The sequence below is a fragment of the Notothenia rossii genome (genome assembly GCF_949606895.1).
Source record: "Notothenia rossii genome assembly, chromosome: 4".
NCBI classification, from domain to species: domain Eukaryota; kingdom Metazoa; phylum Chordata; class Actinopteri; order Perciformes; family Nototheniidae; genus Notothenia; species Notothenia rossii.
Window position 1 is genome coordinate 35602217 of NC_136902.1, and position 18791 is coordinate 35621007.

General features: G+C 39.2%; 2 protein-coding genes across 2 annotated transcripts in view; both read right to left on the bottom strand.

Annotated features, from left to right (window-relative positions):
• klhdc8b (kelch domain containing 8B) overlaps positions 1 to 18791 on the bottom strand; it is a gene marked incomplete at its 3' end in the record, with an annotated part of 357262 nt that overhangs the window by 118716 nt on the left and 219755 nt on the right. The window contains exon 3 of the mRNA XM_079673663.1: positions 14014 to 14178. Coding sequence (XP_079529789.1) covers positions 14014 to 14178 — 165 coding nt within the window. The remainder of the gene's footprint in view (positions 1 to 14013; positions 14179 to 18791) is intronic.
• LOC307037207 (zinc finger MYM-type protein 1-like) lies at positions 1321 to 4632 on the bottom strand (the record flags this gene model as incomplete). Its single annotated transcript, XM_079677984.1, has 3 exons — positions 4553 to 4632; positions 2627 to 4284; positions 1321 to 1332 (listed from the first exon to the last, which is right to left on the bottom strand). Exons 2-3 carry the CDS (start codon positions 4214 to 4216, stop codon positions 1321 to 1323), a joined length of 1602 nt encoding a protein of 533 aa, XP_079534110.1. The 5' UTR covers positions 4217 to 4284; positions 4553 to 4632.

Consider the following 18791-nt stretch of genomic DNA (forward strand, 5'->3'; position numbering starts at 1 on the left):
CATCTCAGGTCAGTAACACTCAAAGCTAAATGTGCAATACCATGTTCAGCTATGTTACTATTTATAATGTTATTGTTGTTACATCAGAAGATGTACATATTGGAATGATTTCTTAACTTACAGTAGGCTATTTTTTACAATGTGTGTTGGAAGGATTTATTAAATTACTATGAATATTGTCATTGTTGAAGGCTTTTAGAGAATGGTGAACTATAAGCCTGAATTACATAACATTTTATACCTAAAAACATAAAAGCCAGTAACAACGGACTATTTTTCTTAGCGGATGCATGTCAATTTAAATCAATACATACAACTATTTTTTAAATCAATAAAAACATTTTCTAAATCCGGAAAAGCATTTCAATTAATACTGGGAGTCATGTCATTACTTTGTTGAGAATGTGGCCATGTAATAAGCGGGATAATTTGCAGCGACTTGTTCCTTATGGGGAAAATAGCACCCGTCATGCAGATCAGGATCCCTCCGCTACGCTTTGGGATCCTGATCTGCCGACGAGGCTCCATTAAAATATAAATATATTTAGTGAATTACTGAGTTTAGGCACGTTAATAATGTTTTAATGAAGTTGAATACAGTATATTCATATGTGTCAGTGATTTCATGTCAATTCGGCGAACATAAACATAAATGATCGTGGTGAAGATGATGATTAAATTAGGATTAAAAATCGAGAGCCGGGCTGCATTTCCTCCTGTTCTTCTTTTTCGACAACATTAGTTTGTTAAATAACATGGTGATGTTTTGTAAATGATTACATGTCTCTTATTTAGCACAGAGTATGATATCCGTGACATATGGATCTTAACAAAGTTCCGCTGTACATCCAGCGTACTGTATCTGACTTTATTTCACATGAGCTCCAGTGTGGAACCCCACTGCACCCCCTGGTGGATCAATGATCCATTGCAGCTGGCTTCATTATAATTACATTTATCTATCACGGGGGCGGTCTCAAGTCAAGCTGGAGGTTTTCCCTTGAGCGAGGGCAGATCACGTACCAATCATGGCCCTCGCGTTTCAAACTGTCTGAAATGAATCGCTACATCTGTAATGACTTCAGTGTGTTGGTGTGTTTTTATTTCATTTGTGTGTCACCAAGATCCGTGTCAAACTATAGATTTACCAGATGGAACTGCTGTCTTCCATGCATGCTAGGTAGCATCCAAAGTGTACTGCAGTGATTTTCAATAGATGTCGCCTGTCTGTAAAGCTGGTGTATGTGTGTGTCTGTGCTTGTTTGGGCACATGTGCGTGCATGCATGCCATCCGGTACTCCTCTCATCTGATCGGGCCCTCTAGCTGGTAATCTGAGCATAGAGATTACAAAGAAAAACAGCAGAGAAGAATGTCTTTGGTTGAGCCAGCGTGTGTAGTAGTAGTAGTAGTAGTAGCGGATTGGTTGCATTAAATCAGGTGCCATTCCTCCCCTAACCCCACATTATCACTGCATGAAGTTTATTTTTCACCAAAGCTACCTCTTCAAGGGGAAATATAGCCACAGGCAGGGGCGGACCTAGCACATTTGGTGCCCTAGGCGAGCTTCACCACTGCGCCCCCCCCCAAAAAAAATATCAAAACATCTTAACAGTTATACAGTAAAGTACTGCAGCTTTATTTATTACAAGCAAGAACAAGAGCTAAGAATAAATGTAAAGTGCACACTAAAGAATTAAAACAAATAAACAACTTAGCTAACAAAAAATAATAATATCAATAACAAACAATAAAATAATGTGCAAATTTGCTTTCAAAGAAAATTAAGAAGAAATGTAAAGTGCACACTAAAGAATTAAAACAAACAACTTAGCTAACAAACAATAATAATAATAACAATAACAAACAATAAAATAACGTGCACATTTGCTTTAAAAGAAAATTATGTATTGTAAAATATGTTACACATGTCAAATAATCAAAATATAATATGCTAAATAAACAAACAAATACATAAAAATTACAAATTCACTTTGTCTCAAGAACTATTTACATTCCACTCCCTATCATCACACAAGGTTGGCCTACATATTAGCTCCTACTGGTTTCCATTTACAGTGCAATCCTTCTGGCCTTCCTCGCTGCAAAGTCATCAATCACATCATCATATGAAATCTGACCACCAACCTCATGGTTAATACTGATTACAGCCAGACCACTGAGGCGTTCTTGAGCCATGGTGGACCTCAGGTATGTTTTCAAGAGTTTTAATTTGGAAAAACTCCTCTCGGCTGAAGCTACTGTTACTGGTAGCGTTGCACTGATCCGCAGAGCAATACACAAGTTGGGATATATTTTGGTGAGCTGCTTTGTGTGTATGAATTTCAACAACTCAAGAGTTGTCATGCTCTTTGATGGCAAGTCAGGTACATTTTCCAACTCCTGAGCCAGCTCCTTCCCATCCAAATCAGATTGCCCTCCATGGCTTAAGGTGTGTGCAAGTGCCTCTGCTTGCTTCATCAGCTCTTGGTGTGGCAGGTCTGGGAAGTTGTACAGAATGCCAAACTTGTCTTGCACATGTTCAAGAGTGGTAAACCTCTCCTTTTGTGCTGACACTGCAGCATCTACCACCACGTTAAAGAACGTTACCTCCAGATTTTGCAAGGCATTCCTCAATGGCTCATCAGGAGACTCATATGAGAAGTGCCTCTTTGTTGACTTCAGCCGCTTTTGCACAAGGACTGCATCCACATTCATGTCTTCACACATGTCCTTGGCTGATGTTTGTGCAGCCACAAAGCCTGTGGCTCTGTAGGATTTGAGAGCTTTTTCAGTCTTTTTCAGTAGACTTACTGCTACATCCACTTGCATTGTTTGGGACTGCAGGACTTTGCTCACCTGCTGAATTTGACTTAACATGTCATACCAGACCACTGTGCACAGTGAAAAGCGGAATGACCCCACTTCTTCTGCCAGAGACTGGGCTTCAATCCTGATGATTGGGTCTTTGGCCTGGTTTCTCACCTCAAGCAGTGCCTCTCTCACAGCTGCGGCTTCATATCGCAGAGGCTCCACAGCTTTAACTCTGCTCTCCCATCTGGTTTCTGACCACATTTTGAGTGAAAGGTTGACGTGGTTCTTGAGGATGGCCCATCTCTGTGTAGAGGCAGAAAACAGGCAGTATAGCTTCTGCACAATGCCAACAAATGATATGGCATCTTTGGAGCTTTTGGCAGCATCAGCAATGACCAAATTGAGTGTATGTGCCCCACAAGGCACAAACAAAGCTCTTGGGTTCAACTGCAGTAGCCTGGCCTGTACTCCCTTGTTCTTCCCTCTCATATTTGCGCCGTTGTCATATGACTGTCCTCTGCAGTCATCAAAGGCAATCTGCAACTCCTCCAGCCTCTTCAAAATCAGGGCGGACAAACTTTCACCAGTGGACTCCTCTGCTACTAGGAATCCCATGAAGTGCTCTTTAATCTGGGGGTCTTCTTCCAGTGTCACAATTCTGATGACTACTGACAGCTGTTCAGTGTGGCTAACATCCGGGGTGCAATCTAAAATGAGGGAAAAGTACTTGCATTTCTTTATTTCTTGCACTATTGTTGATAGAATCTTTCCACTGATGCATTCAATCAACTCATTCTGAATGGTTTTGCCCAAGTAGCTGTGGTGGGATGTTTCACTTTTAATCTTGTGGATGTGGTCTTTCATCACTGGGTCAAACTGCGCCAAAAGCTCAACCTCTTTCAAAAAGTTTCCATTTGAAGGAGAGTGGAGTATTTCTGTCTTTCCTCTCAATGCCATATTTCGCCCTGCCAGAGACTGTACAATAGCAACCAGTCGTGTCAGCACTGCTCTCCACCGACTCTTCTCTGCCTCAAGGAGGGCCTGCTCTTGTTTGTCTATTGTTGTACCTTGTTTTAATCGAACTGCCAATTCTTTCCATGACGCCAAATTGTTCAGGTGTTCCGGACTATTTTCATGGCTGGTCAAAGCAGCACTTGCATTTTTCCAATCCGACAGTCCTGCATTTGTTAAATGAATTTGTTTTGGAGATAAAAGTTGACAACAAAAACAAAAAAGACTGTTCTTCTTTTTTGAATATGTCACCCAACTTCTTTTGATCCTTTCTCCATTTACTAAGGTCCTGCTGAAGTACTGGTGGTGGCAACTTCTCCCATCATCTCTCCTTGGGAAAATGAAATCAGGTGTTATCTGATATGGTCCTCTCCGAACAAACTCTGTCCTCATTGTGTCTGTGAGATGTGAAGGGCAGTCAGCAGGATCGGTTGGTAGTGGATCGTCTGTCTTTGCTGCATCTGGAGGGCATGTGAAGCACATTTTCTCACCTCATATTCACAATATCTTCACACACACACACACACACACACACACACACACACACACACACACACACACACACACACACACACACACACACACACACACACACACACACACACAACCCCAATTCCAAAAAGGTTGGGACAGTGTGTAAAATGTAAATAAAAACAGAAAGCAATTATTTGAAAGCATGAGGACAATTAGGTTTATAGCTAAACATCTTTACATTCATCAGGCACACACCTGAGAAGAGTGTATGGGTGGAATCTGTGGTGCAATCAGGATGAGATGCAGCAGGCTGTTCTGACGTTCTTTGCAGTGGTTTTGGGCCTATACATATATAGAGAACACACAAGAGCAAATATATTGGCTGGATTAGAAATGGCACGACAGTCATTTTTACATTCAATTATTTATCATCACATCAGGAACATCTATTGACATATTGTACTCACCAGAACAAACAGACACAGTGGTCAGTGGCAGGGTGGAATCAGTGGTCATCTCATCAGGATGAGCAGCTTGCTGTTCTGACGTTCCTTCATGTGGTTCTAGGTCTATAAATATAGAAAGAACACACAAGAGCAAATATATTGACTGGATTTCACATTCAATTATTTATCATCAGGAACATCTATTGACACATTGCACTCACCTGAGAAAGCCGGCACAGCTGAGGTGCATGGCGGTTCCTTGTAAAATGATATAACAAAATGTGTATTATCAACATTGAATAATTTCCATTTGTTAAATGTAGCTATTATTTAGTTAGTAAGCATTAGGACAGCCTGACAGGTCTGATTCAACTAATCAAGAGCTATGCCTATCTTATTAGAACAGTTGAATCAGGTGTGTTAGTTCTGGGTTGGAACGAAAACATTCAACAGGACTGGAGTTGAGAACCACTGAGCTAGTTAGCTAACGTTAGCGCACATTATGACAGGGTTGAATTTGGCAAATGTTTGACTCGGATAGTCAATGTGCTTTCTGAGGTAAACTTAACGTTAGCTAACGTTACCAACTAACTAACATTCCACCACACTGGCTAGCTCGCTACACCAAAACTAACATTGTTATTATTACTAATATTTCTATTTCATGACACAAAGAAAATAGCCTTATGACAGTTTCGACTGAATGGCAATAACAAACGCTGGCTAGCTAACGTTGGCTTGGCTAACTAGCAAGATTACATGATCCATTCGCTAATGTTGACAATACAATCAAAATTGCATACCTTTCACCTTGGCACGTTTCTCTTCTTCTTCTTTTCTTCTGTTTTTATACTGCGCCCCAGATGGCTTTTGCCTCTTCATAGTTCTCTAACGTTAGTCTTTCTTTCCTCAATGCTCAATTTTATAAACACTTGACCGATACCCATCAATGCACAGCGCTCTAGCATGTTCTGACTGTGAACACCTAAAGCCGAGGCTCTTAGACCGACCGACCGTTTTAGATTTTTGGCTCATTTTCCCTTATGTTAGAATTTTTTTTTTTATGTAAGAATAATGGTTGCAGATATAGAGGGGGGGCGCCAAAACTGCGCCAAGCAAAAAAAAAATTGCAATTTTTGGCGCCCCCCTCTGGGTGGCGCTCTAGGCAACCGCCTATATTGCCTGTAGGAAGCTCCGCCCCTGGCCACAGGTATACTTGTGGGCAAGTGTGACTGGATTAGAGGGTGTTCAAGTGAACAAAGGAAAGAATAGGTAAGAGGATAATTAAAGTGCATAGAGAATTAACTTGAGGTCAGACTTCAACCACAAATGCGGCTCTCTCTTTAAGGTCAATGACAGATTAACTGTGATATGGCGATATCACAGGTATTCAGATATGGTGTTTAAAGGGTCTCATGAGTCAGCTTTGTGTTGGGAAACGAGTATTTAAAAACGAGTATTTACTGTAGAAAGGGTATTACTGTGTGTTCACTGCACTTGTACTAAAACCAACTGATCTGTTACAATTGTGCACGTGCAAGTGGTGAAATGTGTGTTCATGATCAGTTCAGATTCTAGTGCATATCACTTTCTTGTGTATTTTTCTTTTAGATGTTGAATCTATTTGTTACAAACCTTTCAGGGATACATTGGTTAGCGTTCAGAAGCCTGACAGCAACAGCATAATATCAATTATGTCAAGGTTTTCTTCTGAACCCACCTGGGTAATTATGTTTTGTGTACTTTAAATGGTTATGGATGAACAATTGTTATGTCTTCAAAAATAAAATGATTCTATTGACCCCAAAACATTTGTGTTTGTAATATTTCCAACATAAGGCAGTAATGAGTTAAGATTAAGCAATAAGGTTGAGGGAATATGATACAACCTTGAGAACAAAATACTGTGGTCACTACCGAAACAGTGCAGTCACTACCAAAACAGTGCAGTCACTACTGAAACACTGGATGTTTTGTAAAAAATAAAGTATATTGAGTTATCAACTAAAATGATATGATACTGATTGGTTTAATGTATGTTCAATTTCAACAATAATCAACTCTGCAATCAATATGATCAGTATTATGCATTTTACAAAGAAAGATTGCATTACGATTTTTATGAATTGTATAAATTGAACTTTGAAATTTGATTAAAAATTCACTTTTATTGATTTAATTGTGAAAACCTTCAAGAAATATTTGTTAAAATACTATTTAGAGAAGGGAAGGTAAAACAATCTTAACAGGTTAATATAATACATTTTTACTACAGTGTATGTACTATGTTTCGGTAGTGAACATTTTTGGGAGAGGAAGAACATTCCAATACAGTCTGAAAATACGATATAAACATGTACGGTTCTTTTACTAGATATGTGTAATTTAGATATGGTACAAAATATATATGGAAAAAGTTTTTGGAAAAAAACATACAAAATGTCAAAATATTTCCAACCTTACTTTGATCCAATTCGGTAGAATGGCCCATATACAGTGACCGTTTCTGATTTATCAGCTGCTTACTGGCACAAGCTTCAGAAGTAAGAAGCGCGGAAGAGAGAAGAAGTGAGGTCATTTATCCATTTTGTAATTACTTATCTGTCTGTGCAGCTGCTGAAGAGTGGTGATACATTCATTTATTCCACATTAACTAATTCAAGACCATAAATAAAAGGAGTGGTGTATGTGTATTTATATGCACTTATATGTTACACAGAATAATCTTTTATCAAAATTGACTTGTTGACTGCCGCTTTTCAGCTACATTTGTGCACTGAATATAAAACCATTATAAAACTGGATGAGTACCGTCAATTGCCAGTAAGTCTGGTCCTGCCTGGAAACACAGAATTTAAATCAGAGGGGATTTTAGGCAGCCACTGCCATTCATGCCCAACTAGAACCGCAGCTGAGGAAGCAGCAATAATTTGCAAGGCATCCTCATCTTCTCAAGTAGCAATAAATGTTTCACATTTTCACATTATTCTGTAGCACATCACTTTTAACTTTGTATAATAGGATCAAAAGTGATTAAACTCACCATGCAAACATGTATCTCCTTTGCACTTACCAGGGGTTGTTCAAATCTTTGCAATATAATTTGCTAGTCGGTAAATAATTAATGATTATTTTAAATGCGATCTGTTTTTTATTAAATTTTTCTTTTCTTTTTTTTGACAAACACATTAATTTGAATATAAGAAGTTATCAGAAAAACCTAACTAGAATCTCCCAAAGACTTGACAGGTCTTAAATCAAAAGTGTCAAAGGTTTAGCTGAAGTGTGCCCATAGTCAAACTTTAAGAACCAAATATCTGTATGTGACTCTCAAAGAAAAAGCTCAAGATATTGATAAATACATTCACAGAGCATTTACATGCACGAAAACATAACACTTTTTCCACTTGTGAGCTACTCTTAAAATGACCAGGTCGAAATGATCTACCTGTTTAAAAAAATGGCAGATATATTTATTTATAAATTAACTGAATAGTGTCAGCCAGGGGTGCATAGTCCGGAGACATCATCAAGGCATGTAGATTGATCATGTATTGAAACTATTATTGAGAAATTACAGCCTGCATAACCAAAAGAATGTATTCGCTGTCAATCAACTCTCTCCAGCCAGAATCGGCACAACAGCAAATAAGTTAACGTTCGGTCCCCAGGGCGCATCAGAGCAGCTTCCAACTTTTTTTTTTAGTTCAATTGTTGTTGTATAACTAAACAATGTGGACATGTACGAGCGACTATAAACAGTTAATAGTAAAAAAGGGTTTGATATATTCAAACTTTTTCAACAAAGCAATTTCATTATCTTATCGATATCATTTCTTCGTGTTAAATAATCCTCCATCTGTCTTTGTGGAAATGTGTGTTGTGATGTGTATCTTACTCTGCGCACCTCCGTGGCGCCCTAGTTGCACTGAACAATAGGCGTGTGTACATCGAGGGGATTTGAGCATGTAAAAAGGTGGCATGAGTACGGCACCTGAATTAGAAATATAATCTTTCCTAAACAAAAACGATCCGACGCGTCGTCCTGGTGCGCTCCGGAGACACTATACCGCTGTAGGCCTCTCGTTGCACACTTTGGGCATCCATGAGAGGGGCTGGTGCCGACTTGTCTATTTTGCCTGTTTTTAATAGACTTTAAAATTGTGCTTATGGCAATAAAAAAATACACTGGACAATATGACCGGAGAGTTATAACTTGCATGGAAGTGTTTCATATATTTCAGAATCATTCAGTCTTAACTACCTGCAAATTATCTCTACTTATATAAACTGAATAGACATAACAGATATAGTGGATACATCGGAATCTATTGCTGAAAATGTGCCTGGTTGTAATCATGTACGACCAACGTTTTAATGTGGCATCTGGTGAAAATTAGGCGTATTCAAACTACTTTATTTGTATTTATTTATATCTAAAATAAGACTTTGTGTTCCCAAATTGAATTAAGTCTGTTTTTTCCATGTTGAGCCACTGCACATATGCAAAGATGTATTCAACCCCTCCGGTGGAGCGTGGGAGAAAAAACCCCACTGATATGGAAAGCTCCTGCCCTCACAATGTTACAGCAACTTTTTGATGAATGTGGATTGTGTTGTTGCTGGTAGCGTGGCGTGAAATGAATTAATCGCTTGGCAAAATGCTTCCACGGTGAAATGAAATGATCATACCCTGCCTCGTGTGATTCCAATTTTTCTCTCAGCGGTGCTGTGAAATGTTGACCAAGTGTCAATGAGCAATAACAGTCCCCCGAAGAGACACTATGAGAACAAATGTGACCTCTAATCACGGATGGAAAATGACTGGAAAACAAAACACAGGATCTGCACTGTGCCCAAATCCCCTTTTCTCTTCCACAAATCAGCTTTTAACTCCAACACTGTCCTTCTGATTGAACCAACACTCGTCAGCGCTGAAGACACATTTTTGTTTTTTCATCAGTTCCTTTCACAGCTCTAAAAACATCAGGCAGATAGTCACAGTGCTGAAAGGCTTATGTTAAAAAACAGAACACACATCCCTCGGTTCAGAAGGCGTGTAAAACAGCATAGTAACAGAGGGATAGAGATCCTGCTGCTACTTTCTTTTGTATCTACTCAATAAGCACTGAGAGTAGCCTATAGTTTGAAACTGGTCCCACATCACCAGAACCTGAGGACTGAAGAATTACATCAGCAATCAATGTCCTTGAGAAAGTACAGGCACTCGTCTCTACTCCTGTGGACTCCTTACCTGAACTCTGCCTCCCTGAAAGAGAGACCTTGGGTGTGTGTGTAAGAGTGAGGAGAAAGATATAAGTAGGAATGGAGTAGTGGCTCCCATGGGTGCTGTAAGAAAACGTGCCAACAGGGCTGCAAGATTTGTTATTTCCATTATCTCTGCCAAGGAGGTTCTCTTTTCAGCTTTGTGTGTCTGTAACTGTTTGTCAGCAGCATTACGGGTAAACTACTTGCCAGATTTTAATGAAACTCGGTGGAAACCCAGTGGCCAAGTTTACGACAAATTGGAGTTACGAAACAGATAAATACACTATTGTTCCATTTCATGAAAGGAGTCTGGCCAGTATTGCCTGCACACCTGACATTTTACCTCTGATTTCTGCTGCTAGTTGTGTATTTTGGGAATCTATCATTCTATCATCTATCATTCTCTCCTCTGACTTTATAGGGATTCAACTTTTAAGCAAAAGACAAAAGAAACGGTGTATGTAAAAAAGGACCTTGTTTACTTGTGGGATTATACCTTAAGAGGAGGCAGAGGGCCAAGAAAAGAAGAAGGCTGCGTGTTGCAGATTTAAAGCGAAGAAGGATGTTTCTTTTTTGTTTTATAGCACATGAAAATGTATAAAGAAAGGCAACTATTTGCCCATGTCATCACTGCAGAACAGACCTTATTGTCACAGCTTGGATCCACTCTGCAGAGTGCTAAATAAAATATTTAAAAGTAAACTTAATATCTTTTGACCAATATTATAAAACAAATTCCACCACAGTGGCCGGGCCAAAATGGAAGTCGCAAGCCTTAAGAGCGCCACTAACAATCTTGCATGTCGCATAACAGTGCTAACAACAGCACTTATTTTTAAAGAGTTTAAAGTGTTAACCTGTGGTGAAACCAGTTGCAATATTTGCGGTAACTGCCATATGAGCATGATGCAAAGGGGCCGCGTTTAGCTAGCAAGTGGGACATGAAGGAAGGGCCATCTGAAACACAAATTTAAATATATGCTGTGCTGTAAGTCAATATTGACACTGGGTTTCACAGAGTTCTGTGTTGGTTTGACACAGAACTCTTACTATAACCCAATCTCAACCAAATGCAAACTATTAATCCTTAACCAGTTAAGCCCTGAGCCTGTTTTTCAGGTTTCAGGCTCGAAAATGACATTCCCAGAATAAATGACCATATCTTCACTTCTAAAAGGGGTAAATTAATAATATTTTTTCTCAAAGCAATGATAAACCTGTGAGTTGGATGCAGAACAGTCAGAATCAATATAGATGTTTTTATTTTAAAGTAAATTCAGATTGAACATAGTAAAACAAATTAAATTATAGTTTCCGTCTAAAAAAAAAACATTACTCATAGTGAAAATCACCCTTGAATGATGGGAGAGTAGACTAAAAGCTTTAGGAATCCAAACTATAACATATAACAACTATCCTGTATAAAGATTGACGCAAAACAAGTGACATTTGACCTTTTTAGAGAGGTTTAGAAAAAAAAAACACTTCTGGGGTCAATTGGGTGTATTTGCCATACTGTATCTCTGGAACCCATCGGTCGATTTTTATGATTGACACCTCTTTTTACCTGATAGAGCCAATAGAATCGAGAGGGTGTTCCTAAATCCATCTAAACGTTACAATTGGTGAATGAGGCTGCATCTCAGGTCGATTATTTTTCATTTCCTCGCTCCTCGGTCTCGGTCTCACCGGAAGTTGATTTGTCTGCGCCATCTTGAGTAGCGTCCCATGGCTCTTATTTCTACCGGAGGACCGAGGAGCGAGGAGCGAGGAGCGATAATGGAGGAGCGATAATGGAGGAACCACCAGACCATCCTCCGATGAAATCCACAGATACTCGCCCCGCCCCCTTAGTGTGTATCGCTCACTGGTTGGACGATGCAGCGCATGCACTGATCTCATGCTTCTTGACATGAGAGCAGTTTCCCAGCGGAGTGAAGAAAATACATGAACCTCATGGGAGTCAGTCTTCATACTGTGTTTTGTTTAAATTAATGTATCATTTAGTTACAAATATGTGATATATCTGAACAACAAAGTGGTCAAAAGTCATTTTATTCATTTATTGGAAACATTTTCATGATCGCTTTTTTTGTTTATACATTTTAAGAATGGCGTTTATCTTTTTTGAGAATGAGTTCTTATTTTATTTTATGTATTTGGGTCTACAACAGATGATACAAATGTTTGTGTCAGTAAAGGTGTACTAACAGAGGCGGGGGTGTTTGTGAAAACGACAGAGCTGCTGTCAGACATCAGCTGTGCGGTGTCATCACAAACGGACGTCGCTTCACGTGACACTCCGGAGGAAAGGACGTCTCATTGCTCTTAAAACTCATTTCCCTGCTTCTCGTGGTTTCCTTGCGTCTCTCCATGCTTCCCTGGTGGGAGGGACTAAACGCAGGGAAACTACGCAAGTGAGGGACGCAAGGATTCCATTTAATCGACCTGAGAAATAGCCTGAGAGTGATGCGCAGCCAGCATGCCCAAATCCGGAAGCTGGGTTACAGCTCTCATACACTCTATATGAAAACTCTCTTTATTGACATAAATATGATGATGGATTATCAGTAATCATTTCAAAGTGACACAGAGACATTGGATTAACCTTCAGCAGCGTTTATATGCGTTTTAATTGCCCTTGAACACAACCTTTGATCAGTAAACCGCAAAGGTAAGACGTTTTGGCCCCGTAAAGTGAAGTTGTGTGTTGTCTTTGCTGGATTTCTCTGCCAAGAGTTTTGGTCGCATATTGATGATACTTATACCATTGGAATCTGTGGAGTCTCAGCTTTCATATGATATATAGGTTGTGCAGATCCGATGAAATATAAAATATTTCTACCTTGAGTTATGTGTTAAGTGCGTTAGCACTCTTTCGCTTAGTGCTAAGTCAGAAGCTCGGCGTTAGACTTGTGTTTTGTTTCGGTAAAAATTGTTCATATCGTCAGGTAGCTGAGTTTCTTCCCGTTAAGTGGGTATGACACATTCATTTTTTTGTTAAATGTTAAGAAGCCCTCAGACGCTGTTTCTTGCAAGATCCCGGGCTTAAGAGATTAAACTACGTCCAATAATTTGCTTTCGTTATAATTGATGCAGTCAATGCCTAACAATTTGGATTCTCCCTGCAGTGATCAAGATTGCCAATAGTTGATTACTGCCTACTAAGCTAACCCTAACCCTAACACAATGCTTCCAATGGCAACAAGGTAAGCTAATTGGTTTATTTCTGTAGGTATAAAAGAGAAGCCATGACTTCCCCTACAATAAAATGCATGTTATAAGAGGCACAAACTACTAAATGCATATGGCATTGTTGCAATACAAGTCGCTAAAGGGATTAAATGAAAAACTGAATCAGTGTAAAAAGTTGTAACTTACTAATAATAAAGTATGTTATTTAGAAAAAAATACTTAAGTGTCTATGCTAGAGTAGTAACTATATTATGTTGACCATGTTTACTTATTATAGTGTGTTAGCATGCACCATTTGCTCATTAGCATCAGACAAAGTACAACCAAGGCTTATGTTATTCTGAATTGAGAAATGTACATTTTGATCTGATGTTGGTGCTATATAAACAAAGAAAGTGTTAACATGTTTATTGCAATCTATTTAACAGTTGTTGAGAATTTTCAATGACAAATGTTTACCTCGTGTTGTTTCGCCAGACAATAAACTCCAGTTCACAAAAGAATAATTAATCGTCTTGGGTAATGAATGTCGTATTTGCACATTGTATGGCAATCCAATAGTTGATCCAACGCAACAACTACCTACATGTGGTTATCTCACACGTTTCATATTTAGCAGAGTATTTATCTGCAAATTTACAAATCAAAATATGATGATTGGGATTGGATTAATTCACATAATGTTGAAGCCAATTCATGGAACCACTTGCGAAACAGAGAGTATTGGTGAATAAAATAATTATATTTTATATATTATATAATTATGAAATAAAAAGGAGAACAATTGGATTAGAAATTGTTTCCTACCCATCATGTAGATTTTGTTTCCTCTCACGAAGGGCGTGGCTCCGTACCGCGGCGTGGGCATGGAAGTTATGGGCTGCCATTGGTCCTTCTCCGCCTCATAGACCCTCACCAGAGCCTGTGGCGTTGTGTCGGCTCCCATTCCTCCCAACGCGTACACCTTTCCATCTGAGAGACAAATTAACACCTTTAAGGAGCTAATTATAATAAACTGTCTTGGTGCAACCATGTAGTCAATAGACATTTGCTCTCTCGCAGGTTAATGTGGGGTGAATTAAGGAAAAACACCTCTTCAAACACCCAGAGAAAGTCATGCATCGCAGCCTTTCTGGTATAGCTGTCAAGTCTGCTATCAGTCTCATCAGTTCACATCCAAACAACCTGAAATATTTATGCCCAAGGCTGAGAAACCTTCAGATAACCCTTGAATAACTTACCACAAGGACACAGCGAACATCCCCAACTACTGCAGTGTCATTAGAAAATAGAGAGAAGCAAAAGAAAGGGAGATGAGGAAATGCTGAGTAAGTAAACACAGTGTTCCAGCTGGGAGGGTTGAAAGGACAGTGAGGAAAGAGGAGAAGATACAGGACGTGAGGAAAGGAGGAATCAAGAGGAGAGGGAGAGAGGAGGGAGAGAGGAGGGAGAGGGGAGGGAGAGGGGGAGCTTCTCAGTCATCCAGAAAAATGACACATCCCCAAAGCTGTGACTTAAACTGTGAAGAAGAAAGCAATAATAAATGTGTCACTCGGATTGCAGCTCAACACAAGTGTTATAGTTAGCAGCTCAGCGCAATTCTGCTGTTGTATATAAAATAAATGACAAAGCTCATCTCATCTCAAAAATCCATGTCGCAATGCATCCTTGCGCGGAGGCGGGGCCAGGAAATAATGGAAGGAATTTGCATAAAGTCCTTCGCTTGTGAGACCGAATTCAAATCACCAGGGATCTAGTGCTGATTCCAAAGAGCCACACTTAGCACAATGTAAATGGCTGGTGCTGTAATGAGATATTAATTGAGGTAGCTTTTCACTCAACATACATTATATGCCTCTCCATTTAGCCTCATTTGTATTTTCACCAGTTTAGAAACGAATAGATTACTTTATGCCGACTAAGTTTAAGCAGGCTAGCATGGTGGTCGGAACAACGGCTATCCCCACTGAAATCTAAAGAAGTACACAAGGGATACAGGGTAAACAGAAGAGACAAATGAGGAGAGCTTGGTCCAGAGAAACCGTGTCTCCCTCCCTCTCATCATGACCAACATAAGATCACTGGCTTATAGAATGGACGAGCTAATTGTGTTAGCTAGGAGTACGACGGAATAGATGTCAGTGTAAATGCCAAATGGTGGTGGCAACTTTTTCGTATCCTGAATAGTGTGAGGGACTTTCTCTTAATGGCTTTAACCAAACTTGTATTCATCATTTGGACTACAGAGGCCTGTACTACGAAGCAGGATTTTCGCTTAGCGGGCTAACTTCAGGGAAAACTTGGGGTTTCCCGTCCTACGACGCTGTTTCTCTTTTTAGCGGGCTAGATCTCCATGGTAACTTATGCTGAGCGGCTAACCTGCTCCGGAGCAGGTTAGGTTGAGAGATCAACTCAGTGAAAGCACCGCCTGCTGACCAATAGACCGATAGAGGAAACACAGAAAAACTGCCGTTGCAGGAAAGACGGCCGGCAAAAATCAACTGACTGTGTGCACGTGAAAATGAATAGAATATCACCTCCCATCTTCAGAGCAATCTGACTAATATAACATTAGCGTTAAGAAAGCTTACTTAAACGTAACCGGATCAAAGTAACATTACGTAGAGTCTACGGCACTGTGAGTGCAGACGTCGATGTGTCCCATTATCATTCATATCATATCACATCATAATATATCATATATTTCCTTATCTGAGTCAGCTGAGCCATATCTGGCCGTGCAACACTCAGTGTCACATACTGTATGCAGAAGTATTATTTTAAGCAACACATTAAGTTGACGAAACACTCCAGTCAAATGTAATTAAAGTCAGATCGTGTCTTAGACGGGGCAATGATATCATAAACCTGTTAATGTACGCATTCAAACACTTTTTCTTTTACCAGCTGTATTCACCTTGCAGGTGCTATGTGGCTTTTATCCTGGATAAAGTGTTTAAGTCATGGATGTTTAAAGTTTGACTTCTTCATATTTGACTAATATTAAAGTTCACTTTTCATTCAGGAAGTATGACGCTGCGCTGTCAGTACGCTTCTCCATATTTGTGATTGGTTGAATGCTCCAAATACCACCCCTTTCATGTGAACGCGCACCTAACTAGATAGGGCACGGCTGGCTTGAGCGGTCCACTTGATAACCAGCATCGTAGGTCCGCTTAGCGAGAGCGCGTATGTTTTAGATTAGGCCAACCGGCTAACTCAAACATATGGTTATGTTGAACCAGCTTCGTAGTACAGGCCTCAGGCCTAAAATGAGTGACACTTTAATTTGAACAATAGGAAGTTATTTCAAATGTTAATGACGGTCTTATAAATGTCCACTTAATGACGTAGTGGAATATAATGGCTGCCAGAGTGCTGGAGTGACAATTGTAAACGTGTTGCATTCAAGGCCACGTCTGTGTGTGTGTGTGTGTGTGTGTGTGTGTGTGTGTGTGTGTGTGTGTGTGTGTGTGTGTGTGTGTGTGTGTGTGTGTGTGTGTGTGTGTGTGTGTGTGTGTGTGTGTGTGTGTGTGTGTGTGTGTGTGTGTGAAATGGAAAGCTGAAAGGGTAACAGGTAGACATAAAGTACATTCAACTACAATGAAAAGTGCACATGTATAGATTTGCATCAGTAGGTGTCTATAATAGAGCAAATTATTTCCCATGCATGATGTGTGTTGTGTGTGAACCAATTTAAAAACAGCACAAAGAAAGGACCTGTCAAACCGTCTGTCAGACTTAATTTATTTTACTTGAGCTTTTACACTTCCAACAGCTCCTTTGTCACAGCAGTGTGATAAGAATTTGAATACACAATGACAACCTATTTCATTGAGATTAAATGTAGAAAAAAATGCCCAGAAGTCATGTTCAATGATTTAGCATATTCCAAAATGTTTGTTCCATATAACATGAAAAGATATCCAACTATAATCTAGAAAAAGCCAGTTTAAAGAAAATTGCTTCTCTGCTCAATAAATATTAACAAGGTGAAAAAGGATAATATATATTGAACTAAAAGACCCAAGACATTTGGACTTTTACTCACATTATACACAGTTCACAATTGATCACAGAGCAGATACAGCATAATCAAAGCATACCTGAGTCAATATCCACTTGAAAATCTGCTCATGTAATAGAATAAATTGGAAATTATATTGTTATTTATTTAGTTAACCCAATAAAGTTGAAGGTGATAAACTGTTGATTCAGAAATTGGACAAACAGTATATACAAGAAGATTGGTCACAACATAGCTCGATTGAGCCTTCTATTTCCATAGCACTCAGTAGTAATGATTTTATGTGCTTTTTTAACGATAAAATTGTTACTCTTAGAAACAAAATTAATGACCTCTTGCCTTTGGCCAGTATAGTGTTATCAACAGCTCCCGGAAACGTAAGTTCTAATATTACACTAGATAGTAAACTAGAATGCTTTTCAGCCATAAACCTTGAACAATTAAATTAAATGATTCTCTCTTCTAAATCAACGTGTATGTTAGACCCAATTCCAACTAAGCTGTTGAAGGAAGTTTTTCCATTAATTAGCACTTCTTTATTAAATATTATGAATATGTCTTTATTATCAGGCTATGTTCCACAATTTTTTTAAGTAGCAGTGATAAAACCTCTTCTTAAAAAGCACAACCTCGATCCAGAGGTTTTAGACAACTATAGACCTATTTCTAATCTTCGGTTCCTCTCAAAAATTATTGCAGTCGCAAAACAGTTGTGTGATTACTTAAAAAACAATGATTTATTTGAAGATTTTCAGTCTTGCTTTAGAACACATCATAGCACAGAGACAGCTCTGGTTAAAGTCAAAAATTACCTTCTAATAGCCTCAGACAAGGGACTTGTCTCTATTCTTGTCTTGCTCGATCTCAGTGCTGCATTTGATACTATCGACCATGATATCCTATTGCAAAGACTAGAGCACTTAGTTGGCATACAGGGAACTGCTTTAGGCTGGTTTAGGTCCTATCTATCTGAACGCTCTCAGTTTGTACGTGTCAACGATGAATCTTCCACGCAAACCAAAGTTAGCCATGGAGTGACACTGGGCTCAGTGCTCGGACCTATTTTGTTCACATTATATATGCTTCCGTTAGGCAATATTATAAGGAATCATTCTGTAAATGTTCATTGTTATGCGGATGATACAAACACGACCAAAACTGAAGTTATTGTACTCGGCCCGAAGAATCTACGAAACAAATTATCTAAAGATATACTAACTATGGATGGCATTAATTTGGCCTCCAGTGAGACTGTAAGGAATCTTGGTGTTATATTTGAACAGGATTTATCCTTTAACGCCCACATAAAATCAATTTCAAGGACCGCCTACTTCCATCTACGTAACATTGCAAAAACCAGGCATATCTTGCCTCAAAACGATGCAGAGAAACTAGTCCATACATTTGTTACTTCAAGGCTGGATTATTGTAACTCCTTATTATCAGGGTGTACCAAGAAGTCAGTTATGTCGCTTCAGCTGATTCAAAATGCTCCAGCACGTGTACTAACCAGAGTTCGGAAAAGGGAGCACATTACTCCTGTTCTGGCTGCCTTACA